General features: G+C 37.6%; 1 protein-coding gene across 2 annotated transcripts; it reads left to right on the top strand.

The window, feature by feature from the left end:
• Positions 1–8,676: 8,676 nt before the first annotated feature.
• LOC121962441 (uncharacterized) lies at positions 8,677–13,508 on the top strand. Of its 2 annotated transcripts, XM_088074102.1 has the most exons (8): positions 8,677–8,850; positions 9,680–10,112; positions 10,173–10,254; positions 10,370–10,558; positions 10,694–10,789; positions 11,266–11,398; positions 11,524–11,646; positions 11,762–13,508. In XM_088074102.1, the coding sequence occupies exons 2-8, from the start codon at positions 9,682–9,684 to the stop codon at positions 11,803–11,805; spliced, it is 1,098 nt and encodes a 365-aa protein (XP_087930228.1). In that variant the 5' UTR covers positions 8,677–8,850; positions 9,680–9,681; the 3' UTR covers positions 11,806–13,508. The 2 variants fall into 2 exon arrangements, with proteins under 2 accessions (XP_087930228.1, XP_042368631.2); XM_042512697.2 differs by having other exon boundaries at positions 9,680–10,254.
• The last annotated feature ends 75 nt before the right edge of the window (positions 13,509–13,583 follow it).

Here is a 13,583-nt window from a genome sequence, read left to right as displayed (position 1 = left end):
GCCTATCGTTTACTGTAATCGCTATGAGGAAACTCAACACAATCTGATGCAGATCAACAAGCAGAGCTGGATTTTTGTGGTTTCAGTTATCTTGAAACCAATCTTGAGCAAACGAAACAACACTGACCTCAGATCTCATATGTCTGCGGGGTCAAGTAGTGTTGAAAGATTTTCCATCTACAAATCATAAATCTCAGGCTGGCTTTCAACAACAGAACAGGAAAAAAACAAAACATTTTTCTTTTTTTCTTTTTAATTTCCATACCGTAGGTGAGTCAGTACAGGTAGTATTAATTTTGCAACAAAGATGTAAAATAACTCAAATAAAATGCATATCTTGTTTTGCCTTAATAATGCATAAGATGTGACTGCTTTAAATTTAGTAGCAGGTTCTTGTTATTTTTCTGTTGCTTCCAAAGTCATAGAAAAGGGAGTTTAACAGTTTTTGTAATAGTTAAAATTAAAGTTTTCAACTACAGTCAATTTTGTAGGGCTACCCACTGAAAGTCGAAGATTTGAATCAACAGTTGGAGACCCTTTATTCCAGTGGTTCCTAACTGGTGGGTAGCTGAGCTCTTATTTTGAAGTGTCATTTTCGCTTTATCTTGCAGTATGTTTTATTTCTTTGTTTTCTGAGCCAGCGCGTTGTTCAGTGAAATAAAACTGAATCGGAGGTAATACATCGAATGTGTGGACCTTAAATTGATGACTGACATCAAATATGGACCCCATCTCTGGACCGGTTGGGAACCACTGCTTCAGTCGTCAGAGACTCTTTAAAGTCAATTCGACAGAAGCTTAGAAAGGCTTTGCCCAATTAGGCTCTGAAATAAGGTTATTTTTTGCCTTTAATTTGATACAGTCTTTGACTTTCCTTTGCTATCTAATTTTAGCAAAAAATGTTTTCAACCCGTCGTTAGTGTAGTTAGCACGCATTAGCTCGGAGGGCTATCTTGGTTTGTTTAATATCTAACGTGAACAGTGCTGTCACCCTGAACGTCCAGCTGAACCTTGTTCAAACTCTCTATGGAGAAAAAGGTACAAATAGTCAAGTATTTGAAACGAACAGCCAAATCCGATTGGACTGACATAACGCTACAAAGAGCCCAACAATTTCAATAATTATTTCTAATTACTTCTCCCCGTGTCAGTGCGGGTTTTTTCAGATTTTTCCAGCTTCCTCGCACAGTTCAAAGACATGTAGGTTAGGTTAACTGGTGACACTAAATTTCCCGTAGGTGTGAATATTAGCGTGAATGTTTTCTCTTTGTGTCAGCCCTGTTATAATCTGATAACCTGTCCAAAGTTTACCCCGCCTCTTCTGCAATGTCAGCCGGGAGAGGTTACAGCCCGCCCATAACCCTTAAAAGGATAGGCTATTTTGGATAATGAGTGTATCAAATAATTAATTTTCACAGCAATGCAAAATAATCTTCACTTTATCACTGTTAGGCCCTAAAAATCTACCAGTGCACTAAGATATGCATCGATCAGACGTTTTTGGAAATAAGAGTACAAATGAGAGCAGATACAATGAAATACCCTGATCCAATTTAAGAAAAAAATGAAAACAGATACAACCTGTAAAAAAGCAGGTTTAACTGATCTCATCACTTAAGCATCTCGTCACTTGTGTTGAAAAAGTAATTTAACGTTTGGCCATGCTTGTTTTCTTCTTTTCAAACAATATTTCAGGGAAGTTAACCAATGTGAACTTTTTTTTTAACCACATTTTATATTAGTGCAAGAGATCATGAAAAGCCTTAATTAAACCTAATTTAATTTTTCATAAACTTGGCAGGACACTGGGATCAGTTAAACCTGTTAGGGTGTGCTGAGCCCAACCCTTGTATAGGCATGATGTGAATAACAAAAGAATATTCGTGTATTTCAAGGTTGATGACAAATGATCAAATGATGTGACAAAACATGTACAGACTTTGGTCTGCTGTTCAGATTCACAATTTTCCTGAATCTCCCTGAAGCACACATCGATCTTTGTATTTTTTTTTTTTACAAATCTGTATGACCTTTAGTTAACCAGGAAGCTTCTGTTGATAACTGAGACATGATAACTGATGGGAAACCACATGATCATACTGTATGTAAAGTATCTTTACTGGAAAGTTAACTGTAATACTTCCAACTGAGACACACAGGCATACTTCTCAGGCACACACCTATACTAAGAATGACAGCTGGCATGGTTTATCAGGACGAACAAGCTGTTCTGGAAATTAATTAAGTGCAGGTGTAGAGATACCAGTGACACTAATTATTGAGCTGTGTTTAACACGCTCACATGACCCGCCATTCTCTGTTGCTGAGGTGACAAAAAGAGCTTAGCTGGCTGCATGTGTATGAAGCTAGATTTATGCTTGTGTGATGAAATGACAAATGACAAAATATTTGTATTGCACTTTCACTTCCCAGGTGCTACATTCCTACTAATGCGCAATTTTTTGCAGCAAAACCAAACATAAGGTTCCTCTTCACCTAAATTAAGTGAATTTCCGAGAAGCAAAATAAAAATAAAATGATACCAAAACTTTTACCCAAAATTAAGTCAACAGAGCATTGCTTCACTTTCACTATGCGCTACAAAAATTTAAAAAAAAAAAAAATTGCATTCTGGACAAATGTAGATGAGTAGATGTTATGTGTGTAGATCTCTGATTTTTTTTTTAAAGCAGGGTATCTTATACAATATTCCAAATAAAATAACTCTTATTAATAAAATCACATGCATAACTCTATTTTAACAGTTAAGTCAATAAATAATATGCTGCCTTACGTTTGTGAGGGCAACATGTAAACACAAATAACTTTGTTCAGTTTTCAGCCTACATATTCTCACTTAAAATAGGAAAGAATATGAAATATTGATGTTCAATTTATTTTTATTTTTTGGCCACCATCGCAATCTGTCTTTTCATATTGGGTATATGTTGATACTGAATCTGATCCTACGCATTTAAATAACAAAAGTTAATCTTACGCAACTAATTTTCATGAGCTTCTTGATCCAAATACTGATGGTAATGTTTTTAAAAGATTAAGTCTATAGTGCATTTGGGAGCATGGAATACCCGAAACTGGCATGAGACGAAAGAAGATGTCTCTCTTTTTTGGATTTGTTGTGGTTGCTGTGTGACATTGTGGAGGTACTGCCCTCGCAAACTATCTTTGACAAGTCCTGACAGCTGCGTGCGGAGAGCACACAAACTGACAACAGCCAAGTTTAATTTGAGTCATCCAGTCACTGACAAAATTAATAATAAATAGTGACAGCTGTTAAGACATACCGCCGGCAACGTTTGTCATCTTTAACACCTACAGTAAAGTGATCCTAAGCACAAGCTAAAATGACTGGTAGTAGCTAATGATTATAGCGTTGGATTGAATCTGTGTATCTTTCCAACATCATTGTTTGAACTTGTTTGTCACTCAGTGCTGCACCCAATTAATATTTCACTTTCACACGCTAATTTGCTGTTATGCAGGATGCTGTCCTGCAGAGCCTGTTTCAACGGAGAATAGCTATAACTTGAGGTGGAGAAAATACTGCCAATTTTTTTTTTTTTTTTGGATCTGTTGGTGATTTGGGAAGTGTGCAGTGTGTTGTCTTGAAGGTCCCTGGTATGTAGAGGTCATAAGTACATATAGGAGCACCTGGCCAGTCTAACAGGGGGTGTTTGAGATCTGGCTGTTCCAGTCTGCGCTGTCTCGATCTATACTTCCGTGTTCAGTTTGACTGGCTTTGGCTTTGTTACTAGTTTTGGTTTTACATTGTATAACACCCTTCATTCGTCACTCACTCACTAATCCATCTGCTGACAGAGTGCAGACACTGATTAACAGATAACTATAGAATGTCTGTGTTAATAAACGTGTAAATCTTTCAGTTAGGGCTGGAAAAAAACTGAGAGAACAAGTTTCAGATTATTTTTGTGCAAATACATCGACAATACTGTAGGTAAGAGCTGTACCCACCTCATAAGTATGTTATTATTGTGTAGTATTCCACTCAGATTTGTGACATTCAAATCGGGATTTGGCAGTTCAATATGAATATTTTGACGATTTTAAAAGTCTGAACCGGCTCTGTGGGACGTTCAGTGCAACAGTGGCATTTAGGACAGGTAGTAAACAAGGCAAAAGCGCCAACGACGGGTCGTAAAAAAAACATCTTCTATGGCTGACACTAGAAATAAGTCCAAGAAGTACACTACACAGCACAACTTCAAACAATCTAAGTCGACTGTCGGTCTCCGGCTGATCATTTGAATCTCCGAATTTCAAGAGGCAGCCTTAGTTTTTTCCATATAGAGTTTTAAAGTTTAAACAGACAATCAGGTAACAGTGACATACACGTAAGAAAACAAACTAATGTGTGCTAACTAGACTTACAACAGACAGTATCTATAAGTGAAAAATATAAATATATAAACTGCATAAGTGAGTAACTTCAATCATTTTGTGAACCAAAGCACATAACCGACCCTTCAACCTTTTAGTTTCTCTCTCTTTCTCTCTCTGCAGTGTATACATATACTATATGAATGCTCACATCCATCACACACTGCAGCAGTATTGTTTGGATGTTTACATAATGACAAAAGGAAGGACTTGGTAAATATTTGGTTTGTATTAGGATAATATCGTCCTAGACTTGTGGATGCAAGTAAGCACTATGTAAACCTTCGTCTAGTCGTCTCTGTTTATCAAGTTAGCTTCAGCAAAGGGCTCAAATTTAGTGATCTCCGTCAGAGGATTTAGAGGGAGACTAATATACTGCTACAAAGCTTGGATGCACTTACTGCTTACCACTGCTGCTTTGAGTGGGTAATGATGAAGACGTGCCGGCTGTGCCAAAGCAGCAGCTGATGGAGTTTAAAGGAGGTTTTTCAACCAGAAGACAGTGGAAGGTATTGCATTTAGGTTTAATTTGATGCACAGTGTTAACGTGCTTGGCCATAGAGGTCGCGACCACCAGATTTCTTCTTCACCTAGTTTAATATTTGTTGGCTGGCAAGTCAATTGTATTCCAAAACTGTATTGGACAATCGACGTATGTGGACCAGAGATCGGACTTAAATGACGTGACTCTACTCGAGGTGTAATGTTACGTTACAGGACCCACTGGACTCGGTAGCAGTATTTACTCAAATCACAAAAAAACGGAACCGGGCCCTCAACTGAACTGGGTTTCGATCCCCATCACTACAGACAACTGGGGTCATTTTCTACCTGCTGACATTCTGTTATTATTAGCAACACCTTCAGTAACAGGATCGCTTCCTCATGCCGAAAAGCAACAACTGGCTTAATGTGCTTTGTCTTGTACAGAAAGTACAGATAACTGACTCCCTGATAGTTACTGGTGTTGCTGTCAGTACACACCTGTTCCTCCTCACAACTCTACCACCTTCCTGTGACAACTTTAAGAGTCAAAGCTTGTTCCTATCAAACACGCCTCTGTCATTGTTGGAAAAAATACAAAAAGTGAGCCCTTGCAGCGCTGAACAACAACTTCTGGGTGTGTTAGGCCTTAAAAAAACTTTTAACGGCTCTGCTCCTTCAGCCATTCACTTGCTGACTAATCAACACTAAAGGGTTGGCAAAAATATCTGTCCTTGTCAAATCAGCCTAAATCACCTGAATAAGAAATGATAATTCATTTGAATAAAAATGGTTTATTTTAGATGCATATATAGACTTTCTAATGACGTCTTCAGTATTACCTTGTAGCATTACAACACTTTTGTAGCGCACTGCATGCCTCAAGGTCGTAGTTTAACAGACTGCTTAAGAATCCTATTGTTACTTAAAGCTATGTTTTGTGTGCGTTGACAAAGATGTGCCTGATTCACCACATGCATATGCACTGAAAGAAATCACAAGACCAGTTTCAAGTGAACGGAAATCCTTCTCTACCATGCCAACCAAACAGGTTTAACACACCGAGGATGTGACTGAGACTTTCATGGCACAATAAGACTCACAGTCCCTGCCACTGTCTAATCTCTTTGATTATTCTTTTTAATGAAACATTAACTTCAGATTTATAACAATTAAGTCATTTAATTTCACCATGATCACTGTTTATGTTAATTTATTTTGGACTTCATTCAAGGGGAGGTTTTTCTAAGTTCATGAAGTCTGACAATTGCCTGAGCCAATGGGAAAAGTAAATAATTCCTTGCATGATCACTAAAATTGGTTCATAAAATGAGGTTATATTAATATGGCATGATTATAAATTTAACATTTAAGCACTTAGGCAACAGAAGTGTTACTTTTTCAGCTTTTCTATATTCCATTTCCTAATAATTGGGACATTCTATAAAGTAAATCACCCAGATCTGTCAAGGTAAAAATCTGGATTTTACATTTAACAGATGGGGCTCACAGAAATTTCTTGTCCCTGAAATAAGTTTCAAGAATTGTTCGTGTCTAGCTATAAGAATAGTTAACCTGCAAGTTCATCTGATCACCTGATAGGCTGGCAACCATGTGTCTAAACTGGTCTTACCAGCGTTTCCCCAAAGTTGACAGCATTGGCACGACGGTTGCATCCAGAGGCCACACTGATCAGTCACTACTTAGTGTGTCGTTCACTATAGCAATCACTGTTGGCAGTGACTGAAAACCTGGGTCATTATAAGCAATAAATCTATTGCTATAAAGATCAGAAAGTCCCTTCATAGGGACTGCCTACACAATTAACAGCATGTCAAATATAACAAGTCACTATATAATTAGAATTCTTGCATAATTATAATAACATGCAGTTTGTTAATCCATTTATGTATAGCCTATTTGCATAGTGGAAAAGAGGACATTACTGAATTCTGGATCTGGACAGAAAATGCATTAACTTTCAATATCAAGAATTTACCTCAGCTATTGAACTTTAAAAAGTCAAATAATGTTTTATGTATTAAAGATTTTGTTTTCTGTCCATTTCTTTGTCACAATAGGAGCTCTTTTTTAACATTACTGGCCAACATTACATCTGATATCTGAACCTATTGGTTCATAAAGTATCTTGTTCTTTGAGTGCAACTACAATATATATCCAACAGCTACTGAAAGTCTGGGAAAAGTAAAAATGAATATGTCAAACCTGCAAAACCGGGACAAAGTTTTTGAGTACCACTGACATGACCGAGATGCCTCGGATGCAAATACCTGCTGTTTGCTCAATAAGTTATTGTTAACACTGTAATATGCAATACAGTACAACATTTGCACACATGCAGCAGTCACACGGACAAAAAGGTGAGGTGTGTTTTTGCAAAAATATCTGCAGTTGCCAACTCCGTTAATTGGTCATTTACGCTTATGTTTTTCTATTTGTATTGTTTACTTCCACGATAATCAAACTTTAAGTCATTAATATTTTTCAAAATATGGTTTTCAGCTGATTTGTAAACATTATAACAATGTAGTTCTAAAAATCTAACCAGCCTAAACCTAGTATTTTCTTCTTGTGTCCATTAGCAGGGAGAAATGCAAGAAAATAAAGAAAACAATCTGAGCAAACACAATTCTTTTAATAAAATATAAAATTTCAAAAGTCTTCTCCCGTGATCACACTTCTATACAATGTGCAGACCTAACTTAATAATTGCCACTTTCTATTATAACAGCTTGACAGTTGACAGTTGCCTGTACTTGCCTGCTCAATAGACAGGGAGGGTAAATGTTCATAAGAAACTGCAGAAAACAATGAACATATTGAAGCAAACACAAGAGTTGGCGCTGCCACTGACAAACCAGTTCTTGGCATTGTGTCACCAGTCCCATGACTGGTTTCATATTCCAAACCTTGCCACTGTTCACAAGCACACATGATTTTACATTATCTTAAAGACATTTGCATTGCTTAGGGCTCTATGAGCTTATAAAAGGAATAAGCATGATAAGTTATCGGCACAAATACCGCCTTTTGACAAGACAAGTGGAACATGTAAAGTTACTTAAATATGTAGAAAGCCCTTATTATACTGAGCAATTCTTTAACTTGCTGAGACACTAAATAACTTTATTTCTATCACTTTAATTTTAATTGACTTGATTTAATTAGAATTCAAATCAAATCAAGTCAATCCCCTAGAAAGGGGATTTGGAGTTTTAATTAAAGTTGGAACTCACTGCCAAATGGCATGATTCCCACATCTGGATTACCACCTAAATCAAATGAGTTAGATCGGATATACTTCATTCAAATTTCTGGAGATTAATAAAGTATGTCTTGAATCTAAAACTTTCAGTATTATGTGTATTTTTTTAAATTATTTTTTATTTTATGTATTATTTTTTTATTTTTTAAGAAGAGGTTTTAGAGAAAACAATTCCAAGAGACACCAGGCGCAGTAATAATTATGTTTGTTTCCTTGTCTTCGTCTGTCAATCGTGTAGGTTACGAGCATTGTGAGCCCTCAAGGAAGTATTGCATTTAGAAACTTAACTCTAGCAGAGACAAAAAGGTGAAAATGTACAATGACATGGCAGAATCAATGCGAAGCTTCCATCACAGACACGCCCTTAAGCCCTCATTCCCTGCCTCGCTCTTGAGAAACATCACACATGATGTCAGAGATTTTTTTTTTTGGGCTCTAACATCTTTCCGCCCCACCTCCTAAGTTTAAATAGTGACACAGAAAGCAAATGTGCCACATCTTTACCTGAGATCCTGCAAGGAACATCAGAAGTGCAAGCAGTTCACCTGGAAGCCACACCTGAGACTTAAACTACAGAAAACCTTCTTATCAAGGACCTGCGCATCTTTTTGCTTCAAAACACTATTTCACCCATATCTGGAAGTGAAGACAAGCTCCACAGGTAGGCTTAAATAATATGTATGAAAGATATTGATATCTTTCGGAGGAATATGATCTGGTGTACATATAATCAGTTTGTCTTTGAATATCACTAAAGTTTCTTTTGCATTTTTGCAAGTCAATGATTATGTAAAATACACAGTGCTAATAGTTAAATGAATTATCAGGACTAATGTTAAAAGCAATGATTACTGGATAAAAATTATTTAATATTATTAAGCAAAATATATTTTTAGGAATCTAACCTCATTTATATTTTCTATCCTCAACTGAATGGTTTTAAAATGACAGACTAAATTACATGTTAGATGTCCAAGGTAAATGCCAATATTGTTTTGGCATTCATCAATTATTGGTTTAATATCTGTATTACAACTAACCTTTATCTTACACCCATTGTTCGTATTTCTTTAGAATTCTATTTTGGTTTTCATATGATGTACTGTGCTACATTACAAGGCAAACTGAATTAAGGATACTATTATTAATATGCTATACTTGTTTTGACTCCCTGGCACAGGCTTGATGCTGATATGCGTTGGAGACTGAATTAAGGTCTTTAGACCAGGCCATAATGATAAAGGCATTGAAATTATTTTAAAAAAGAGTGCCTTAGTAAGTTTTGTGTTTCCATTTTACAGTTACTTCAATCAATTCAATTACTACAATAGTTCTTATTCTCAGCCCTCCTAAGGAGCGGAGCTTACCATTGGATACTTGTAAAATGATTTTTTTTCTGAGATCACCTGCTACAAGCTGTTACAGCACAACTAACTGTAGATAACGTGTCCCATTATGTTATTTAACTGAATAATTTTACCCCACTCTAGGAATGGATAACAGATTGGTCCTCACTGTCCTATTTGTGGCCTGGCTATCTGCGGGTACCTACGGTCAAACTACCACACCAGCTCCAACAACCACAGCTGCTCCAACAACCACAACCACAGCTGCTCCAACAACCACCACCATACCAGCTCCAACAACCACACCAGCTCCAACAACCACAACCACACCAGCTCCAACAACCACAACCACACCAGCTCCAACAACCACACCAGCTCCAACAACCACAACCACACCAGCTCCAACAACCACAACCACACCAGCTCCAACAACCACAGCTGCTCCAACAACCGCTCCAACAACAGCAGCTCCAACAACAGCAGCACCGACTACAGCAGCACCAACAACAGCAGCTCCAACAACAGCAGCACCGACTACAGCAGCACCAACAACAGCAGCTCCAACAACAGCAGCACCGACTACAGCAGCACCAACAACAGCAGCTCCAACAACAGCAGCTCCAACAACAGCAGCACCAACAACAGCAGCACCAACTACAGCAGCAGCAGCGACTACAGCAGCCCCGCTGATGCCTAACACCACAGTGACAGCCCTTATGGTGAGTAATGCCAAAACACAAGAACATAGAGGAATAGACCAGATTAGGATAAAGTAAAGTTGCATTCATCAGTATAAATTTCCGACCCAATACAAATGTCTCATCCCTTTTACAGACAAACATTAATAGGACAGGATGTGGGTCTGCAAAGCTCTGTGCGGCCGATCCTGCTGACTGCACCCCTGGAAATGCCGGATGTTTCCTTGCTTCTGCCGATCAGATCAGCGATCAAAACTTTAATTTTGAGCTAGCAGGAGAGACAGAAGGCTACCTCGCTGCCGCCCTGTCAACCGACAGCTCACTGGTAAGATATATTAATCTAATTCACATATTCACAGATGAGAGTACCACGAAGTCTGGCACTGGGCCGATCATACAGTTTGTTTGAAGTCTTGTGTGTACACAGGTTCAATTTACCGTTTCTGGTTTTGCACCATAGGGAGGTAACGACACCACCTACGTCTGTGCAAACAACAACGGTACTGTTAAATTCATTGGGGCTGTCCTCAACAACGGTATGCTGACAATGACAGAGGTGAGTTCTACTAAAAGTTTTGGTGGGTGTAAAGCTAGGCGAAAATATCTTTGATATATGTATTTTTATTTTTCACACTCAACAAGCATGAATAAGACTTCACAGCAGTTGCAAAGCACACTCATGAATAGCCAGTCATCTAGCATTGTTCTGCAATGCACAAATTTGTGTAAAGAATTTACATACACAGCAGTAGACACAGCTCCTGTGGTCTGGTTATGAAGCTAATTTGTGTGTCTGCACTTCCATGTAGTTCATTTTTCACACATATAATATAAAACAGATTTCATGGTTCAATCAGTATGCACAAAATGCCACACATAGCCTCTTTGAACCTGCAGCTCATGCAATATCAAGGCAAATGTTAATTCTAACCATTACCATATGCAGGGTATGAAAATATTTTCATATGAACACAGCAATAAAAAAAACGCATTGTCTTCTTGATTATCTGTTAAACTTTCTTTGCTCTGCAGCAACGTGTGAACTCTGTGAAGGGCAGTATCAGAGGAAATTTAATCCAGTGTACATTTGCTGCCACTGTACCAAACTCAAGCACTAGAACAACACGTTTCTCCGTCGGAATCTTGAATGGAACTTTCAACAGCAGTAAGCCGACATATTTAAGATACAAGTTCACACAAACATCATATGCACTTTCAAAAGTCAACTAAGGTGGTTAAAAAGGTGCTAAAAACCATTAATGCTTTTTTGTCATTTACTTGCACTCTCAGCTTCTGGTGCTCTGGGAAATGCCAGCATCCGATTCCAGAGTGGTATTTTAGACCTGTCTAACCCAGGCGCCAACGTCACCAACATCAACCACGCTGCTGCATTCAAGCAATCTCTGACACAAGGTAAGCAAAGGCGCAATAGGGTTGCTTTCCTTAAGAAAGAAATATTGTCAAAAATGTGCATTTGAACAATGCCTAAATAATCTATTTTTTTCCTTTCTCCTATCCACCCCTACAGCTCTGCTGATCACCTTTGGTGTGCTGGGTCTGGTCATGCTATGAGGAAACTGACACCATTCAGGACTCAGGAGACGAACATCATAACTTCCCTACTCATATACAATGCTGTGCTACAGTCTTAGACCACCTTAAACTGCATTATTTTAGTAGATAATAATGATCATACATATTTATTTCTCAGTAGTCTCTTTACTAAAATACAACCAGAACATACAGGAAATATGCATACAGTATCAAATATTAAAAGAAAAAGAAAAACTTTAACATGTTTAATTTAATTTAAGTGTTTCGTGTGAGCCCCCAGCCCCCACCCCCACCCCCCCACCCCCTCTTGAACTCTCTTGGGCACACAATATGTGATTTACAATACCAATCTTCTGATATACCTTAATATTATTTGAGAAAACTTCCAAGATTGTCTGCCGAAGAAAAATTCAACAGGTTCTATGTGTAAAGGGAGGTCACACTAAATACTGCCTTCAGTCCAAAGTAGCCATCGTATTAAAATTTGTTTTGTGTTTTAATGCATTGCACGTTCTGTATTTTTTGTATCCTAATAAAGAGACTGAGAAATAAACACACACATACAAACACCCCCATTGCAACTTTGCCATAACAGCAAATCTATGGTGACCTAAGACCTTTGCACAGCATTGTACGCGTACAACTGACTACAAACATCTCACAGGAAGTTAACTATACACAGTGCAGTGCAGATTATTAGGATCATGCATCATTTTGTATCAACTTACCGTATGTGAAAGTAGGAGTGGTGGAAGGGGATCACTCTTCTACAGCCTTCTGACTGCTTTCACATCTGTGAAGGCATAAGAAAACCAGGTGAGTTAATTTTGAGGAGTTTTAAAATTAATGTGTAATTCATTGTTGTTGTTTTTTTTTTACTTTAGGACTGCTGGATTTCTGTCCTATAACATACTTACAACATAATTGCAGGCAAACACTCTGACTCTCTGCCCCAAGTGAAAATCTATCTTTGAATGGTTAGAATGGGGTACAAATGAGAAGCAATTGCAGCCTCAAACATCAGTTCATTACCAACTGAACCACTATCTGCCTTTCACCAGTAGATGTCATGCTTTCTACAAATTTAGGAGCTGTGGTCTGGTTACCTTTTAAGCCCATATTACTACTGTCAGGACTACAGACAGACTCCACATCGGAGGAGCCACTGAATTATTACACTGTGATGGCAGAGAAATATCTGTTGCTAAATCACTATTGGTAAAAAAGGTGCCTTAATGTCAAAACTTTTTGTCAAAAACTAATGAAGAACTTTTTGTTAACCAGATTTTTTTGTGTACCCTCAAAATAAAAGTAGATGTTCCCTTATGAAGGACCATAATTGTTTTTGGCTTGTGTGTGTCACTACACATTTACGTTAATGTATGGTAACACACACAAGACAAGCGAATGATACCAGCAAATGGAAGATATATATGTCTGCATTATGTTATTAATATTATTATTATTATTATGTTGTTTTCTTTTGTGTGAATGTATATTAACATATTGTTGATGATTCAACAGTGCCTTTAAAATGAAGCCTTCACTGGCTGATATTTTCATGTGCATGTGTATGTGCAAGTACACATGCAAATGAGAACTTGCTTATAATGAATGCTATATATGATACCATATATTGGTGAAACACATTTTGCACATGGCTTTATGTAACAACTGAGTTTTTATTACGTATTTTTGAAATAAATATTTTACCAAACTGACTATCTTGGTGGCATTTATAAAATGTCAGATATTGTTCACAGATCAGTTTTTGAAATTTGAATCTAATTCCCATG

Source organism: Plectropomus leopardus, chromosome 23 (assembly GCF_026936395.1).
Source record: "Plectropomus leopardus strain MGB_pleo_1.0 chromosome 23, ASM2693639v1, whole genome shotgun sequence".
NCBI lineage: Eukaryota > Metazoa > Chordata > Actinopteri > Perciformes > Serranidae > Plectropomus > Plectropomus leopardus.
The sequence above is the reverse complement of the archived record's forward strand: the minus strand, read 5'-3'. Positions and strand labels throughout refer to the sequence as shown.

What these genes read in the sequence shown, in the direction of transcription:
- LOC121962441 (XM_042512697.2), top strand. Translation starts at nt 9,682, where the DNA reads ATGGATAACAGATTGGTCCTCACTGTCCTATTTGTGGCCTGGCTATCT. An exon ending in GTATGCTGACAATGACAGAG is followed by an intron (nt 10,790 to 11,265) that starts GTGAGTTCTACT and finishes TTTGCTCTGCAG; the next exon opens with CAACGTGTGAACTCTGTGAA. An exon ending in GAATGGAACTTTCAACAGCA is followed by an intron (nt 11,399 to 11,523) that starts GTAAGCCGACAT and finishes TTGCACTCTCAG; the next exon opens with CTTCTGGTGCTCTGGGAAAT.